This window comes from Musca domestica, unplaced genomic scaffold (assembly GCF_030504385.1).
Source record: "Musca domestica strain aabys unplaced genomic scaffold, Musca_domestica.polishedcontigs.V.1.1 34, whole genome shotgun sequence".
Classification (NCBI taxonomy): Eukaryota; Metazoa; Arthropoda; class Insecta; order Diptera; family Muscidae; genus Musca; species Musca domestica.
In genome coordinates this window covers 9,524,727-9,542,159 of record NW_026712313.1, presented here as the reverse complement: position 1 = coordinate 9,542,159, position 17,433 = coordinate 9,524,727, and the positions used below count along the sequence as shown (strand labels likewise).

Genomic DNA, 17,433 nt, shown 5'->3' with positions numbered 1-17,433 from the left:
AATCGGATCATCCTTTCTCTTTCTGTGCAGAAAACTATTATCTTTGAAAATATCGACCTTTTGTGGGGGAAGTACAAGAAGGAGTGAACCTATATTGCCCATCTCCGAACTCGATCTAGATTTGACAATAATATTACGATGTACCAAGTTTGGACCAAATCGGATACTCCCTTCGAGAGTTATCGTGCGTCCCAGCCAGCCAGACAGACGGACGGGCATCGCTAGACCGACTCCAAATGCCCTGAAACGGATTTGGTTTAAAGAGATCTAGACCGTATCAAATGATATATACCCTCTCTAGCCATATGGCTGAGGGTATAAAAAAGTTGAAGGTAAAAGTTCTAAACCAGTCGATAAAACAGCTAAGCTCTGCCGGGTCAAGCTTTTAATAGCGGAGGGTATAAAAAGTTCGGAAATATTCAATAAATTTCGATGATAAAATGTAGAATATCGGCTGGCTCTGTTATTTGGAGCTGTACGATATATGGAAATATTAAAGGCGGTGCCTATTGCGAACTATAAATACCAAATTTTATAATACTAAAAAATTCTACGGACCTTAAACCAATTTGAGTAAAATTTTACGATTTTCACAGTCGGACAGACGGACTATGACAGTTTTGTACGCAGGTCCACGTCTTCGTATAGCCCCCATATAACGGAAGCTCCCGATTTTCGGTATTTTGATGATTTCAGCAACATTATTCACCGGAATCGTTTCAAATTTCGAATTGGGAGATCTAAATGGTTACTGCAACCTATGGAAAAAAATTTCGTATGAAGGTCCACGTCTTCGTATAGCCCTATATATAACGGTACCTCCTGATAATTAGTATTTTCATGATTTTAGCGACATTGTTCATCGGAATTGTTTCACATTTGGTATTTGAAGTTCGTAATGGGTGCCTATGACAAAAAATTTCGTTAGCAGGTCCACGTCTTCGTATATTCTCCATATAACAGTTTTCATTTAAGTGGTAGTTTCCTGAAGTTTTGTGAAATTTTTCAAATTCCTTCCAAATGGTGGAGGGTATTAAAAGTTCGGCCCGGTCGAACATAGCTGCTTTTTTACCTGTTTATACATTTTAAGTTCTATATATAGTATTAGTAAGGCTATATTTTGCTTTCATTAGTATTTTTAAGAATTGGAAAAAAAGTTTAGATGAAGAGTAGAACTTTTGCATGGTTAGCATTTTTTTTGGTACAGCTAACATTTAATTCCCTCTACGAAATATCATCTATCTAAAGCATTTTCGATTTTTGGCTCCCATCATCTGTAACTTTTGAAAGTTTTGACTGCTCTACGAGAAAAAAAATCGGTAAGAACTTTTTCAAAATTGGTGTATGTTTGTTGTTGCTATTTAAGCATTTCGAAATTGCTTTTGATTCTTAAGTTTTATGAAAGTTATTTTCTGGCGTATTAAATATCGTCCAGCTGAACTCAAACAGCGGGAACAAAAAGCCTTTCAACACTCAGCATACAGTTTAGTATGTTGTATGCACGCGACAAGCTCGACATACGCAAAGAACATTTAAGCTTCTGCATAAAAGTTAATGGCTGGAAATGTGTTTTGCTTGTGGGTATGTTGCAGTGTCAAATATGGAGTGGATGATTTAATTTTTTTAATATTTTTTCGATTTTTTAGAATAAATTTTCCCAGTGTAATGCACTTTCCTTAACCACCACAACCATGCATTTTGTACCAAAATTTATTCGTTTAATTTGCATTGCATCGTTGAAATCTATTTTTAAAATTGTCAATTTCGCACCCAGCTGTTTTCATATCAATACCAACGCCATAGACTTGTGCTGTAGGCAAATACTGCTGTAAATCTCTATGTAAGTGCTATTAAATAATAAAATAATTCGGAACAATATAACAAATATTTAAATATTTTAAAAAATATTTACTATTTTTCTGCTCAAAATAATAAAAATATTGTGTTTTTATTGAACGAGAGTAAAAATTCAACCCAATTCCATTTTCCTTTTTACAGCATTGCATAACCGCCCAAAAGAAAAACCTCAACACTCGAAATGGCTTTGCCCGAAGGTCTTGCTAAGAACATGGAAAAATTCCAGGTATGTTTGAATTATTTTAAAGCTATTGATGACATTTTAAATTTGAAATTTTCTTCTTCATTTACAGGCCAAGAATACCCTGCCCGTTTTCTTGAAGGGTGGTCCAGCCGATAAGGCTTTGTTTGGCCTCACTGTTGGCCTGTGCGGTGTTGGTCTCTTGGGTATCTTGCATATGATCTATTCCCTCGGTTTCGCCAAGAAATCCAGCTAAACTATTGTTTTGTGAATGAATGTTCTTTAAATATAGGAAATTAAATTCTTAATAAAATTATGAATATGGACAAGTGAAAAAAATATGGAATTTTTTTTTCAAACCTAAAAAAATTATTTTGAATTGATTTCCATAATTTCTTTAAAAACAAGTAAAAAAGCTGTAAGTTCGGCCGGGCCGAAATTTTATTACCTTCCACCATTTGTAACAAATTTGGCAATTTTCAAAAAATCCGTTAAATATTCTCTTAAAACCTAAAAATACTGAATGTAGCCGTTATATTAGGGTCTATATGACGACGTGGACCTACATAGGCAAGTTCGTCATAAGCCATTACAATACTCAAATGCGAAACTTGAAACACAAATCGGAAAATAATATGGCTAAAATCATCCAAATACGTAATAAAGGGAGTTACCCTAATTTGGGCATGTCCAAAACGTGCAGCTTGCACCAACAATTTTCTGACATAGGCTGTAGAATTCATTACGAACCTCAAATACCAAATTTGAAAGAATTCCGGTGAATAATGTCGCTAAAATTATCAAAATGCCAAATATCGGGAGGTGCCGTTATATAGGGGCTCTACGAAGACGTGGACCTGCACAGACAATTTTCTGTCTTATGCCGAAGTATTCATTATGAACTTCAAATACCAAATTTCAAACAATTCCGGTGAATAATGTCGCAAAAATCATTAAAATACCGAATATCGGGAGGAACCCTTATATGGGAGCTATACGAAGACGTGGACCTGCACAGACAATTTTCTGTCTTAGGCTAAAGTATTCATTACGAACTTCAAATACGAAATTTGAAACAATTCCAGTGAATAATGTCGCTAAAATCATCAAAATACCGAAAACCGGAAGGTGCCTTTATATGGGGGCTATACAAATGCGTGGACCTACATGGCCCATTTCCAATACCAAAAATCCTGCAGACATAGAATTTTATGCTGATCAAGAATATATATACTTTGTGGGGTCTAAAATGTATATTTCGAGGTGTTACAAACGGAATGTTGGAGGGTATAGAAACTGGTATGAGGTCATAACATTTTCTCCCAAAAATTCTTTTTACAAGTCCTAGTTTAAAAACTGATATGAAATTCTCGCGTACGTCTTCCGAAAAATTACTTGAAAACCCACGTGTATCTCTCCAAAATTGTTTTTAAAAACCTACGTATATAGAAACCAAGTATAACTTCCTAAAATTCCTTTAAATAACTCAAATACATCTTCCCAAAAATTCTTTAAAAAACCTGCGTATATCTTCTTAAAAATTCCTTGAAAAAACTCACGTGATTCTTCCTGAAATTCCTCATGAAAGCCGACTGATATCTCAATAAAAATTCCTTTAAAACTCCACCTATATCTTCCTGAAAAAACCCTTAAAACCGACTTATATCTTCTTAAAAATTAATTTAAAACCCCACGTATATCATACCTTTCTAAAAATTCCTCATATAAACCCAAGTATGTCTTCTTAAACTTCATTTTAAAAATGAATTCCCTTAGACGTATATGCAATGGAATTGGCAGTTGAAGTCCACTCAATTCAGTACTTTAAGGACAATTTATAGTTTACGCAACCATAATATTATTTAATTCTTACTTTTTCTGAAGTGGAGCTGGTGATTCCCTTACATTAAAAGCTGTTTTTTGTTGAACTATTAAATAAACAAGAAAATATTTTTTCTAGCTGCTTAACAAACGGCTAATGAAAAATCGACCTACATCTCCCTATCATTAGTCGGCGTCAACGAAATTGACAACATGCCGGTGCCATTTGCTTTACATCTGATAAGCCGGCCAAAGAATCTCATTCAACTTCGTTGTCTTGTTGAATTTTTGCCAAAGAAAATAAAGAAAATGTTATCGAAAACTAATAATTATACATTTAACAAAATAAACTGACCCATTGTTGGGTGTAACAATGACACAGTGGAATATTTAACAAAACTATTAAAAAAATAAATTGGGGTTTTTTAATTAAATTCTCGAATAGTGTGCTGTTTTTGGGGTGGAAGGAAAAATCTATACAAAGAAGTAGAAGAAGAAGAAGTGAAGGAAACAAAATCAAAACAATAGGCTTCCAGTTAAATCATCAGAAATATAAATATATTGCCAGACAATGGAACCCAACGATGAAGTGGTGGAACGTCAGAAACTGGTCGATGTCGAGACTGAAGAAGATGTGACAAACAGCGCCCCCAAATCAGCTCCAACTCCTGCCTCACCAATGGCCGTGCCCAAAATTAATGTAAGTTCTTTTTGCATTGTATTTGTTGTTTGTATCTTAGCATGTAGCGATGAGACAGTCTCTGGTGATTGAACTTTGTCTTATCGCTTAGCTAAAACCCATTGTATTGCTCATTTCCTCTTTCAATGATGTTGTTGTTGTTTTTGTTTGATTTCAGATTAAGAGTATATCTAGTGGTGAAACAACTCGTAGCCGTAATTCCGCCTCATGTTCCATTGAACGTTCTGATAAAGTCGGTCAAACATCTGCCAAAGTAACATACATCAATGAAAGACGTCCTCGACCGCATTTGCATGGTACCAACGATGAACGTTTTGAATTCAAATCAAGACCACGTAAACTATTAAAAGGTAAGATTTTGTGGGTAAAAATGCATAAAAGATGAATTGTTTATCTTCTTAATTGATAAATGTCTCATACAAGTCGCTGAGGGCGTGTCTGGTGTTCATAGAAAACCATTTTCAACATTTCAATTCGAATTGGCTCTGCTTTCGTGAAATCGAATTATTCATTTCATGTTCCATTTAATTCATTTACTTTGATTTTTACAATGTTTTAATTCATTTTTGTCTTTTGTGTTCTCATTTGTTTTATATTATTGATACACATATTGTTATCAGTAATTAATTTTAATGTTTAGTTATTTATATATTATTATAATGAACTACTAACAATACACACACTTTTCTACTTTGGATTATATTGACGAATTTATATAAAATAATATCTTGCAAAATAATAGGTTTCTGTATTTGTAAGGCTGCATGAGAGATTCTTGATTTCAGGCTAGCTGAGGCACTAGTTTAAACAATGAATTCGTCTTAAACCGAGGGTATACATATAACTAATTTTCACAATAACTTACGAACTGTTAAGCGAATTAGTCCAAAAACTAATTTAATTTTAGGTAAAAATGCGCTTGTCCTACAGTGATGCTGATTAAGAAAATCCAACTCAAAAACTAATTATAGATGTAAACCTGAACCGTTTGAAAACTTTTTGGAAGAAAAATGAAGAGGAATTTGAAACCTTGTCAGGTTTTCACTTTCTCAAGTGTATCCAACAGCGTCATTTTGATAGATATTTCCGTTGCTTAAATGACCCTAACTGAAGAGGAAATTGAAACCTTGTGAGTAGCGAAATTGTTTTTCAATTCCCCAAGTGTATCCCACACCGCCATTTTGATAGGTGTTTCCTTTGCTGAAATGACTCCTAATTAAGCTTTCTTCCAAGGTTTTGTCAGGACATCATTATCCTTTTAAAACTTTGTTCTCGGGAGTTGATTTGAGTTGATTAACGTGTAGTTCCAATCCCTTAATGGGATGTATTTTTATGCCCTCCACCATACAATAGAGGGAATATTGATTAATGGCGAAATTCTATCTCGAATGAGCCATATATATAGCACCATTTAAGAAAAAGATTTAAAATTTTGGGTAGGTGTTGGTGTTGTACCTAGGATTGAAAAATGGGTATCACCCCCATATAGTGGTACATTTTGATTTAAGGTATTTTGGTGGTTTCAGCTCTATTTACCAACCGAATCAGGTGTAATTTATCATTTAGGGTTTCAAGTGGGTAGTTTGACTAATTTTTGATATTGTGAAGGTTTACAAATTTAAATTTAAATTTACAATCAAATCAGCTGTCATTTGATATTTTAGGACTTATGTGCGTAGATTAACATCTCGCAAAAAATATTTAAATTTTTTGGTATATACCTCATGTAACTGTCCCTCCCTCCTGATTTGTATAGCCTTCACCATTCTATGGAGAGGATGTATTAGCTTTGTCATTCCGTTTGTAACTCCTCGGAGCATTCATGATAGACCCTACAAAATATATATATTCTGGGTCAGAGTAAAATTCTAGGACGATTTAGCGATGTTCGTCTGTGCGTCTGTCTGTCTGTTCTAATCACACTATCTTTCGAACGAATTGAAGGTAAAATTTTGCATACATGCATATTTTCCCTGTAGGCAGGTTAAGTTCGTAAATGGACCATGTCGGTCCACGTTTTCGTATAGCCCCACATTTAACGGTACCTCCCGATATTCGGTATTTTCCTGATTTTAGCGCCATTATTTACCGGAATTATTCCAAATTTCGTATTTTTAGTTCGTAATGGGTACTACAACCTATGACAACAAATGTTGTATGCAGGTCTACTTCTTCGTATAGCCTCCCATATAACGGCACGTTCCGATATTTGGTATTTTGGTGATTTCAGCAACATAATTCACCGGAATCGTTTAAAATTTCTTATTGGAAGATATTAATGGGTACTACAAACTATGGCAAAAAATTTTGTATGGAGCTCCACGTCTTCGTATAGTCCCCATATTACGGTATCTCCCGATATTTGGTATTTTCATGATTTTTGCGACATTCTTCACTGGAATTGTTGGAAATTTCGTATTTAAAGTTCGTGATGGGTACTACAGCCTATAGCAAAAAATTTCGTATGCAGGTTCACGTCTTCGTATAGTCCCCATATAACGGTTTTCAACTCATTCATGGTAGCTCCTTTTTTGAATAGCCTCAAATGACGACATCTCCAGATTTCCGGTATGATGAATTATTTGAACCAATTTTAGAACAAATCGGGTCTAATTCGATAATTTGGTTGCTCAGTAGGTAGTTTAACTTTCCGCAAAACAATATTCAATGTGAGTCCACTTCTAGGTACAGCTCCGTGTTTTTCGCTATTGTGATAGTTCTAGTCATTCTAGTAATTTATTTGGGGTTTTTTCAAAGATATTTGTTTGGCCCAAGGGCGAACCCTATTTGAATTGGTATCCAAATTATGGGAATTTTGGTACATCTGACCGAATTCAGTCTAGAAGGAAGTACATCAAATCGGTTCATATACATTTATAGCTCCTATAAATATTTTTCATCCGAATTGGGATTTAAAGTCCCTCTCATGCCCAATATGCACTCCACAAGATTGGTATTTGGTACCAGACATCAGATACAGCTCAGAAATAAGTGCCTAAAATTTTGTCAAAATTCCTTCAGATTTGGATATAGCTCTGATATATATCTTTATCCGATTTTAGGTTTATTGTGCACCAAATGGCTAATATCAGCCCAAATGAACTGAATTTTGGAACTTCCGACGGAATTCAGTCTAGAAGCAAATACAAGAAAATCGGTTCAGATATAGCTATATACATGTTTTATCCGATTTGAGGTTTTATGTCCCCCACATGCGTAATATGCACTTAACAACATTGATCTTTGGTACCAGATATCAGATACAGCTCAGAAATAAGTGCCTAAAATGTTGTCAAGATCGGTTCAGATTTGGATATAGCTCCAATACATATCTTAATCCGATTTAAGCTTTATTGTGCACCAATATATAACACCACCAATATAAACATTTTTTGTTACTGGTTTGGTATAGTCTCCGTATTTCCGATTCTGTGTCGATGGTTTAACTTCTTCCAACAAATACTCAATATAGAAATGGATCCCATGATAGCCGATGTTTTTTACATCTAAAAATAAATATAAACATCTTCGAATTATTTTATCCTTAAATATTTTCTTTGTTCTAATTCTCCTTCCGATTTGCTCGTTTGTATTAAGCTAATCAATTGAAATAAATTCGACATCCATTTAAAATAAACAAACTGAAACACGTCCCTTCTGTATCCTATTAAATTTCAAATTATTCCTTTTTCCTTCCAACTTTCTGATAATGGTGCCTAAAGCTATTTAAATATACAAATTTACCTTTCTTCTTCCTGTCAACTGTCCTTGGGTTTTATTTAGTTATTTGTGGTGGGTGTAGCAATAATCTGCTCAAACAAATCTCCAAGGAATAATTTAAAAGCAGGATTTTCTTACCGCAATTCTCTGTTCAAATCCACACAATTTGCATGCAAACGAGTATGATATGATAATTGCAAGTAGTAGTGGCGAGATTCTAAATCTCTACTAACCACTTGCACAAAAATAAACAGAGGACCCCAATTTATGGCTGGACAATGACATCATTAGTTTTGTTGCGAAAAAAATATCCACCACCGTGATTGCCTAAACACTCAATCTTCTTTATTGCTGCATTGCATTCAAAAAAAAATCCTCTGTAATAAGAATAATTATATTTTTATACACGCATTAGATCCTGTTTTATTACTGCAACCTTCGCTAGCATGGCGCCTGTGCATAATATTTAATTGCCAAAAAAACGAAATGGAGGATAAAGTAAACAATACTTGTTGATGCTTGTTTCCTCCTCCATGGGCACATACATAATCATTGGCAATTTCATTGTTTTGTATTTTTTTTTTGTTGGCTCCAACGTCACGAATCATTAAGTCAAACATAAATACAAGCCCTTAACAATATGTTCCCTCTCCCTTTCGTTGGAGAAATAACCACCCTATCAAGGGGTAAAATATCACAGAAATATCCTCGTGTATTCTTCTTAGACTGGATTGTTTTATGGCCAATGTGAAGTAGGATTATCAAATTACAGTGAGGAGGAAAAGTGTTTTGAGTTTTTTTAACATAAATACCATCCCATGTAACGGTACCTCCTGATCTCGGTATTTTTCGGCTCTCATATCTCACAAATTGGGAAATTAGTCCACAGGAAGACTTGAAGATATTCTAGAGTCATATAGAGTCTTTACGATCTTTTAGAGCTATATACGCCTATTAGATCTGTGGATATGTAATGTCTTCAATAGCCACAAAAGGTCGGCAATGTCTTCTATAGCCAAAAAAAGGCCTTTAAGGTCTTCTATGGCCATAGGAGGCCAGTAATGTCGTCTATCACCATAAGAGGCCGGTAACGTTTCTATAACCATAAGAGGACGGTAAGGTCTTCTATAGCCATAGGTGCTCTATCACCATAAGAGACCGGTCAGGACTTCTATAGCCATACGTGCTCTATCTCCATAAAAGCCAGAGGAAGCCGGTAAGTTCCTCTATTGCCATAGGAGACCAGTAAGGACTTCTACAGCCACAGGAGAACAGTAAGGTCTTCTATAGCCATAGGTGCTCTATCACCATAAGAGGCCGGTCAGGACTTCTATAGCCATACGTGCTCTATCTCCATAAAAGCCAGAGGAAGCCGGTAAGTTCCTCTATTGCCATAGGAGACCAGTAAGGACTTCTACAGCCACAGGAGAACAGTAAGGTCTTTTATAGCCATAGAAAACTTGTGGATCTTCTGTAGGCATAGAGGGCTGTTGAGGATTTCTGTAGTCATAGAAGGCCGGTAAGATCTTCTATAGCCATAAAAGGAGTCAGCTTAAAATTCAAAACAAATCAATTATAATAACGCCGGTCATGATTTCTATAGCCAGAGGAGGCCGGTAAGACCTTCCGTAACCATAGGAGACCGGTAAGGACTTCCATAGCCACAGGGGACCAGTAAGGTCTTTTATAGTCATAGGAAATTGGTACGGTCTTTATAGACATAGGAGGCTGTTGAGGTTTTCTGTAGCCATAGAAGGCCGGCAAGATCTTCTATAGCCATAGAAGGCCGATATAGTCTTCAATTGCCTTTTGAGGCCGTTAAGGTCTTCTATAGCCACAGAATGCCGCTATGAATGCTTCGGTAAGGTCTTTCATAGTCATAGGAAGGTCGGTAAGGTCTTCTATAGACATAGGAGGCTGTTGAGGTTTTCTGTAGCCATAGAAGCCGGTAAGATCTTTTTATAGCAATTGAAGGCCGATAAAGTTTTCAATTGCCTTTTGAGGCCGTTAAGGTTTTCTATAGCCATAGAATGCCGCTATATCCATATAAGGTCGGTAAGGCCTCAATTTCCAAACAAATCATCTTGTTTTTTTTTTTTTTTTTTTTTTTTTTTTCGTTTGGTCAGTGGGTGGTTAAGCTCCTCGCAATAAACATCGCTGACCCCTTGGTAAAGCCCCACCCCGTACAACGTTTTCTTCTGATTTTCGGTATTTTAAAAGAGTCGGCTTAAAATTCAAAACAAATCAGTTATAATGATGTCGGTCAGGTTTTCTATAGCCAGCGGAGGCCGGTAAGATCTTCCATAACCATAGGAAACCGGTAAGGTATTTTATAGTCATAGGAAGTTGATACGGTCTTCTATAGACATAGGAGGCTGTTGAGGTTTACTGTAGCCATAGTAGGTCGGTAAGGTCTTCTATAGCCATAGAAGCCGGTAAGATCTTCTATAGCAATAGAAGGCCGATAAAGTCTTCAATCTTCGGTTCATACTATTTTTCGGCATTTTAAAGAAGTCGCCCCCGTTATTTTTGTGTAGACTAACCCTATATATCTTTATGTAACCGAACATCCAAATCTCCGGGATTTAATCGTCAACTTTTTGAGGTATTTCACTGAAGTTATATCTGAGCCATTTTTATAGATAATTGCTTGGCACTTTCCTATATTCTCTAATTTTTCCGATAAAGATGATGAGCAATTTTGTTTTGAAAATTCACACTTCAATTATGCCCACCACTGTAGTTATGCGCAAAAGCATGCCTTTCACAGCAGCAACAAACCTCTTCGCTACGGACATACACTGAACACAAGTAGTCAGTTATTATTTTGGCGCCATACAGTTCAGGCGTTACACCAACGATACACACACGTCTTCCAAACACGACAACCTAACAATTATTTTTCGTAAATTGTTTTTATATTTTTTATACTAACATATTCATTTTTATATTCCTAAATTTTTTTAATAATTCAATTTTAAAATTTTAGTTAATTTATTTTTTAATTTATTTTCTTTGGTTTGTTTCTTTCATTTCTTTTATGTTGCGTTTTAACCCTCCCGCATTTTCATAAACAAAAATCCAAAATTCTCATCATTGCCATTAACAAACAATGATGTCGTCAATAACCTCAACGACCATGTCGCAAACAATGTTCCAAACCTCTGGTATGGTGGTGACTACTGCTCGTGCTGCTGCTGGGGTTTCTGTTAATTTTGATGTTATCATACCTCGATCCGCTGTATTTGCCATGGATACGCATGACATTTTTGGACCCTCCACAACAGATTGTGATTCAAATAGCCTCAATGATATAACCCAGCTAAGTAGCAGTGACACGCCAAGCGATGAAAGTACAACAAACATAGACGGTGATGATATCTATAATACGCATAATTTTAGCATATCGAATAAAAACCATAAAAACAACATCAACAACAATAATAACAACAACAACATATGTACGACTAATTTAAGTCAACCATTTACGGCGACGACAACAATTGCCACCGCTGTTGCCGCTGTACCGATTTCCCTGAGCAATGATGATATTCATCAGGCAATTAACATCACCAGCAACAACATCATCACCATCCATAGCAATAACAACAATAACCACAACATCAGCGGCAGCAGCAGCAGCGCAACCCCCAACAGCAGTACTGCCTTTCATCAACAACAGAGTGTTAATGCGAACATCACAACAACACCGTCGCGACGCAAACCGAGCGTCAGCACCAGCACTGGCATCAGCGTCAGTGCCGGCTATCCCGGTCTCATGTCATCGGTGAACACCAGCAACAATCTCAGTGATAAATTTGATCAACGTCCCATTAAACATCATTCTTTTGTCTCAGAAGTGCCGGATGTCAAGCATATGGAGCGCGCCCTGTTAGGACTGCTGAATGATTTCCATTCGGGGAAGCTGAAAGCGTTTGGTGAGTAAATGAAAGGAAAAATTTGAAGAATTTCAATAGTCAAAGAAGAACTTTAAGGTAACCTAAAACCCATTCTCAAGAACTATAAAGGGCCATTACGTTTATTTCAGAGCTGTAGAAGGACTTATAAAAGGTTTTTAAGGTATTCTTTAGCCACGAAAGGAATTAAAATTCTTCTGCGTGCATACGAGACCTTTACGGATCTACTTTGATAGAAGAACTTTAAAAATTTTGAAAAACCCCTGAAGCTATAGAAGGCGTTGTTGAGGTCTTGTGTAGCTATAGAAGACCTTAAAGTCCTTTGAAGCTCTAGAAGGCCTTACTGAGTCTTCTATAGCCGCATAAGGCCGATAAAAGTTCTTTTATAGCCCCAGGAGGCCGGTAAGATTTTCTATAGGTACAGGAGGCCGGTAAGACCTTCTACAGCTTTAGGTGGCCCATAGGGTCTTCCATAGCCATTAGAAACTGGTATGGTCTTCTAAAAGCATAGGGGGCCGGTAAGGTGTAATACAGCCATAGAAGACCGGTAAGGCCTTCTCTAACCACAAAAAATCGGTATGGTCTATAGCCTTAGGAGACCGTAAGGTCCTCCGTAGCCATAGAAGGCGGGTAAAGTTTTCTATAGCCATAGGAAACTGGTAAAGTCTTCTATAGCCACAGGAGGCCGGTAAGACCTTTTATAGCCATATTAGGCCGTTATGGTTTTCTATAGTTTTAGGTAGCCCATAGGGTCTTCTATAGCTTTAGGAAACCGGTAGGATTGTCTAAAGACATGGGAGGAAGGTTAGGGCTTCTGTAGCCATAAGAGACCGGTAAGGCCTTCTATAGCCATAGGAAACCGGCAAGGTTCTCTATAGCAGCAGAAAGCCGGTAAGGTATTCTATAGCCACAGGTGATCGATTAGGTGTTCTATAGCCATAGGAAACCGGCAAGGTGCTGTATAGCCATGGGAAGTCGTTAAGGTCTTCTTCTATAAGGTCTTCAATAGCCAAAGAAGGCCTGTAAAGTCTTTTATAGCCATAAAAGGCCGGTAAGGTCACAGGTGACCGTTTAGGTATTCTATAGCCGTATAAAACCGACCGGTAAGGTCTTCTGTAGCCATAGAAGGCCGGTAAGGTGTTCTATAGCCATGGAAGGCCGGTACGGTCTTTTATAGCCATAGAAAGTTGTTAAGGCCTTCTATAGCCATAGGTAACCGGTAAGCCACTATAGCCACAGGCGATGGATTAGGTAAGGTCTTCTGTAGCCATATAAGGCCGGTAAGGTCTACTTTAGATAAATATAGTCATAGGTAAAATATAGGTCGTCTATAGCCATAAAAGGCCGGTAAGGTCTTCTGAAGCCATATAAGGCCGTAAGGTCTTCTATAGCCATATAAGACCGGTAAGGTCTTCTTAAGCCATAGGAGGCCGCCAAGATTTTTTGTAGTCATAGGAACTAGGAATGGTCTTCTATAGCCTTAGGCGACCGGTAAGACCTTATATAGTCATAGGAAACCGGTAAGGTATTCTATAGCCATAGAAGGCCCGTAAGGTCTTCTATAGCCCTAGAAGGCAAGTAAGGTCTTTTTTAGCTATAGAAAGATAGTAAGGTCTTCTATAGCCATAGAAGACAGTTGATGTCTTCTAAAACCATAGAAGATCTTGAGGTCTTCTGTAGCAATGGAAGGCCGACAAGGTCTTATATAGCCATAGAAGGCCGGTATAGGCCTCTTCCTCCTTATTTTTGGTATTTTAAAGGTTTCGTTGCTCAGTTATTAAAGAAATCAGCTGCAATTTTTATTTTCCGATTCTCAGTGGGTAGATAAATTTCTCTTAAAAAATATTCAATGTAGGTCAACTCCTCGCTATAACCCCCATATAGCCTCCAGATTTTCGCTATTTTTAAGGTTTCGGTCCGAACTTCTAACCAAGTCCTCTGTAATTTGGCACATTGGGCTCTCCGTCTGTAGTTTAACTTCTAGAAAAAATATTCAATGCGGGTCCATTTTTTGGTATAGCCCCCATATAATGGTACCTCCAAGTTTTTGATTATTTGAAGGTCCCGGTCCGAATTTCCAACCAAAGTAGCTATAACTTTTCATTTCGGGTTTTCGATGGATGGTTTAACTTCTTACAAAAATTTTTCAATGTAGGCCCACTTTTAGGTATAGCCCTCAAATAACATTACCAGCTGAATTTCGATATTTTGAAGGTTATTTTCCAATTTCCCACCAAATCATCTATAATTTGTCATTTTACGTTCTCAATCGGTAATCTACTCCGTGCAAAAAATATTGGAAACAACATAACTGTACCACCTGTTTTTCATTTTTTTCCAATTTTTTTTTCGAAATTGGCTCTATTTTAGCGTTTTGTGTTCTCTGGGGGTAGAATAACTGTTCCCAAAAACTATTCAAAGTTGGTCAAATCTTATGATGCCGGTAAGGTCTTCTTGGAAGTACCCCAGATTTCGGGTATTTTGAAGGTTCGACTTTAGGTATCTTTTCCCACTCCCGACTATATCAGTGGTAATTGAATATTTCGAGTTCTCGATGGTTAGATTTATTCCTTAAAAAAATAATATTCCCCATGTATCGGATTTCAATTTTGAGGATAATCGAGTTGGTCATAAGTAAAGTTTTCACAATGAGGAAGGCGGATTTTTTGGCCTTTTGAAGCTTTTGGTACCATTTTCCAACCAAATCAGTTTTGATTGGGCATTACGGGTTTTAGCGACAAATTAAAAAAATTAATGTGGATTCCCCATTGGTTATCGCCCCTTATGCAATGGTACCTCCTGTTTTTCAGTATCTTTTTTCCCATTTCCAACTATTAATGGTTACTCGACTTCTCTGTGGTTAGATTTACTCCTCTTTAAAAAAGGAATAATCCCAATGTTACGGAACTTCAAATTTCTAGAGACTTTGATGCTAATCGATTTGGTCAAAAGGTGGATATAAAAATTTCTGTCCGCTCTAATTGAGAATTGATAATAATTATAAAATATCAAAACATTTGCAAAAAAATAAGTAAATAAACAACTTTCTAGTCCGATAAAATTCAACAACAACAAAATTCTTTCCTATGTCTCTATCTTATCTTATCAGTTGAGTGAAATAATTTAGCTTTCACTCTTTCCCTAAAGCAGCTAAACTTCTAAAAAAACACACCAACAAAACAAATTCAATAATTTGCATTTAAATTTATTTTCTTCCACTGCACGTACATAGGTTCCGGCTGTACCATGGATCAGATGACCAAAATACGCGAACAACAAGAAAGCCTTGCCAAATTGCATTTTGAACTGGCCGCCTCCGAGGAAGATTCGCTGGAGAATGGTAACGATTTCAATGCCGCCAAAGCTCAAGAGAATATGTTACAGCTGATGCAACGCTTGGAACAGCTATCCATTTCGATTGAACAATTGCAGACCAGTCATACAGGACTCTGAGATTTACTGCAAGCAACGTGTGACAACGTCCGTGGCGGAAGTGGTGTGGCGGGAATTTCTAGTGGTGGAGGAGCGGTGCTAAAAAGGACGATATCAGCTGTATGTGGCGATTATGTGGCCAACAACAACAATGATGATGATCATGAACGGCCAACAGCATTACGAACATCATCATTACCACCCTCATCATCCTCATACCAACCTGAAACGGTTGATGCACGTTTGCTTTTACTATTGTTGTGATTTCATTTTCTAAAAAAACAAAACAAAAAACGGAACATAAAAAAAACGAAAACAAAAAACAATTGTAATCTTATGGTTCTATACAAAAAAACAATATTATTTGATAACCAAAAAGGAAAAACAAAATACAATTTCTAAAACCATGTTAAAGAAGAGGACCGACCTTTTTAATCCCAAGTTTTTGCATTATTTTTTGCTCTCTGTATATTCCTTCCCTCCAGATACTTCTTTATCATTTTGTAAATGTATATTTTTCTTTTGTTTGTTTCTCATTTTTTTGTTATTTTATACTGACTGTGTGTAATCTTTATAGTTTGTTTATATTATTTTTTTGTTTGCTTTTGAGTTTTTTGTTTAAAAACTATAATAATCTTTTTTCCACGTTTTGTAAATTTAAGTCATTTTATAAAAAAGAAAAGTAATTAATTAAGAAAAAACAAAAGAGAAACTATTAATTAATTCACCTTTGAGAAAAAGACCTTTTTTTATGGTAGTAAGTTTTTTTGTAGGGGTTTTTGTCAATAAAGATGATGATAACATAAAAACACATAGTAGTAACAAACTCAATTGCTATTAATTTTAACAAAAAGTATTTTCAAAAAAATAATAGTAATGCCAATAAAATGGAAGAAATATGTTTTAATTGAAATTGTGTCACTTTTTTGAAATGTGTTTTATTTTCGAAAAGCAAAGAAAAAAAAAAAACAAAAAAAATAGCTGTAAGTTCGGCCGGAACTTTAAATACCCTCCACCATTTGGAACGAATTTGGCAATTTTAAAAAAAATAAAATTCGTTAAAAATTCTACCACTATATGGGGGCTATAAAAAACGTGGACCCGCACAAACAATTTTCTGTCATAGGCTGTAGTATCCATTACGAACTTTAAATACCAAATTTGAAACAATTCCGGTGAATAACGCCGCTAAAATCATCAAAATACCGAATATCGGGAGGTACCGTTATATGGCGGCTATACGAAGAAGTGGACTTACATGCCCCGTTTTCTGCCATATTCTGTAGTATCCATTACGAACTACAAATACCAAATTTAAAACAATTCCGGTAAATAGTGTCGCTAAAATCATCAAAATACCGAATATCTGGAGGTACCATTATATGGAGGCTATACGAAGACGTGGACCTGTACAGAAAATTTTCTGCCACAGGCTGCAGTATCCATTACGAACTTCAAATGCCAAATTTGAAACAATTCCGGTGAATAACGCCGCTAAAATCATCAAAATTCCGAATATCGGGAGGTCCCGTTATATGGAGGCTATACGAAGACGTGGACCTGCACAGACAAATTTTTGCCATAGGCTGTAGTATGCATTAAGGACTACAAATACCAAATTTAAAACAATTCCGGTGAATAATGTCGCTAAAATCATTAAAATACCGAATATCGGGAGGTACCATTATATGGGGGCTATACGAAGACGTGGAATTACATCCCCGTTTTCTGCCATATTCTGTAGTATTCATTACGAACTTCAAATACCAAATTTGAAACAATTCCGGTGAATAATGTAGCTAAAA

General features: G+C 36.3%; 2 protein-coding genes across 3 annotated transcripts; both read left to right on the top strand.

Annotated features, from left to right (window-relative positions):
• The first annotated feature begins 1,684 nt into the window (after positions 1 to 1,684).
• Positions 1,685 to 2,377, top strand: LOC101893273 (cytochrome c oxidase subunit 7A1, mitochondrial). The gene is made up of 3 exons (XM_005188800.4): positions 1,685 to 1,840; positions 1,999 to 2,083; positions 2,151 to 2,377. Exons 2-3 carry the CDS (start codon positions 2,039 to 2,041, stop codon positions 2,292 to 2,294), a joined length of 189 nt encoding a protein of 62 aa, XP_005188857.1. The 5' UTR covers positions 1,685 to 1,840; positions 1,999 to 2,038; the 3' UTR covers positions 2,295 to 2,377.
• Positions 2,378 to 4,108: 1,731 nt separating this feature from the next.
• Positions 4,109 to 16,547, top strand: LOC101893443 (coiled-coil domain-containing protein 28A). 2 transcript variants are annotated; one of them, XM_005188801.4, is made up of 4 exons: positions 4,109 to 4,559; positions 4,717 to 4,909; positions 11,567 to 12,217; positions 15,429 to 16,547. In XM_005188801.4, the coding sequence occupies exons 1-4, from the start codon at positions 4,431 to 4,433 to the stop codon at positions 15,647 to 15,649; spliced, it is 1,194 nt and encodes a 397-aa protein (XP_005188858.1). In that variant the 5' UTR covers positions 4,109 to 4,430; the 3' UTR covers positions 15,650 to 16,547. The 2 variants fall into 2 exon arrangements, with proteins under 2 accessions (XP_005188858.1, XP_005188859.1); XM_005188802.4 differs by having other exon boundaries at positions 4,110 to 4,559; positions 12,137 to 12,217.
• Positions 16,548 to 17,433: the final 886 nt, after the last annotated feature.

Coding starts and splice junctions, on each gene's coding strand:
- LOC101893273 (XM_005188800.4), top strand. CDS start 2,039: ATGGCTTTGCCCGAAGGTCTTGCTAAGAACATGGAAAAATTCCAG. Junction 2,084..2,150: donor AGAACATGGAAAAATTCCAG/GTATGTTTGAAT, acceptor CTTCATTTACAG/GCCAAGAATACCCTGCCCGT.
- LOC101893443 (XM_005188801.4), top strand. CDS start 4,431: ATGGAACCCAACGATGAAGTGGTGGAACGTCAGAAACTGGTCGATGTC. Junction 4,560..4,716: donor TGGCCGTGCCCAAAATTAAT/GTAAGTTCTTTT, acceptor GTTTGATTTCAG/ATTAAGAGTATATCTAGTGG. Junction 12,218..15,428: donor GGGGAAGCTGAAAGCGTTTG/GTGAGTAAATGA, acceptor GCACGTACATAG/GTTCCGGCTGTACCATGGAT.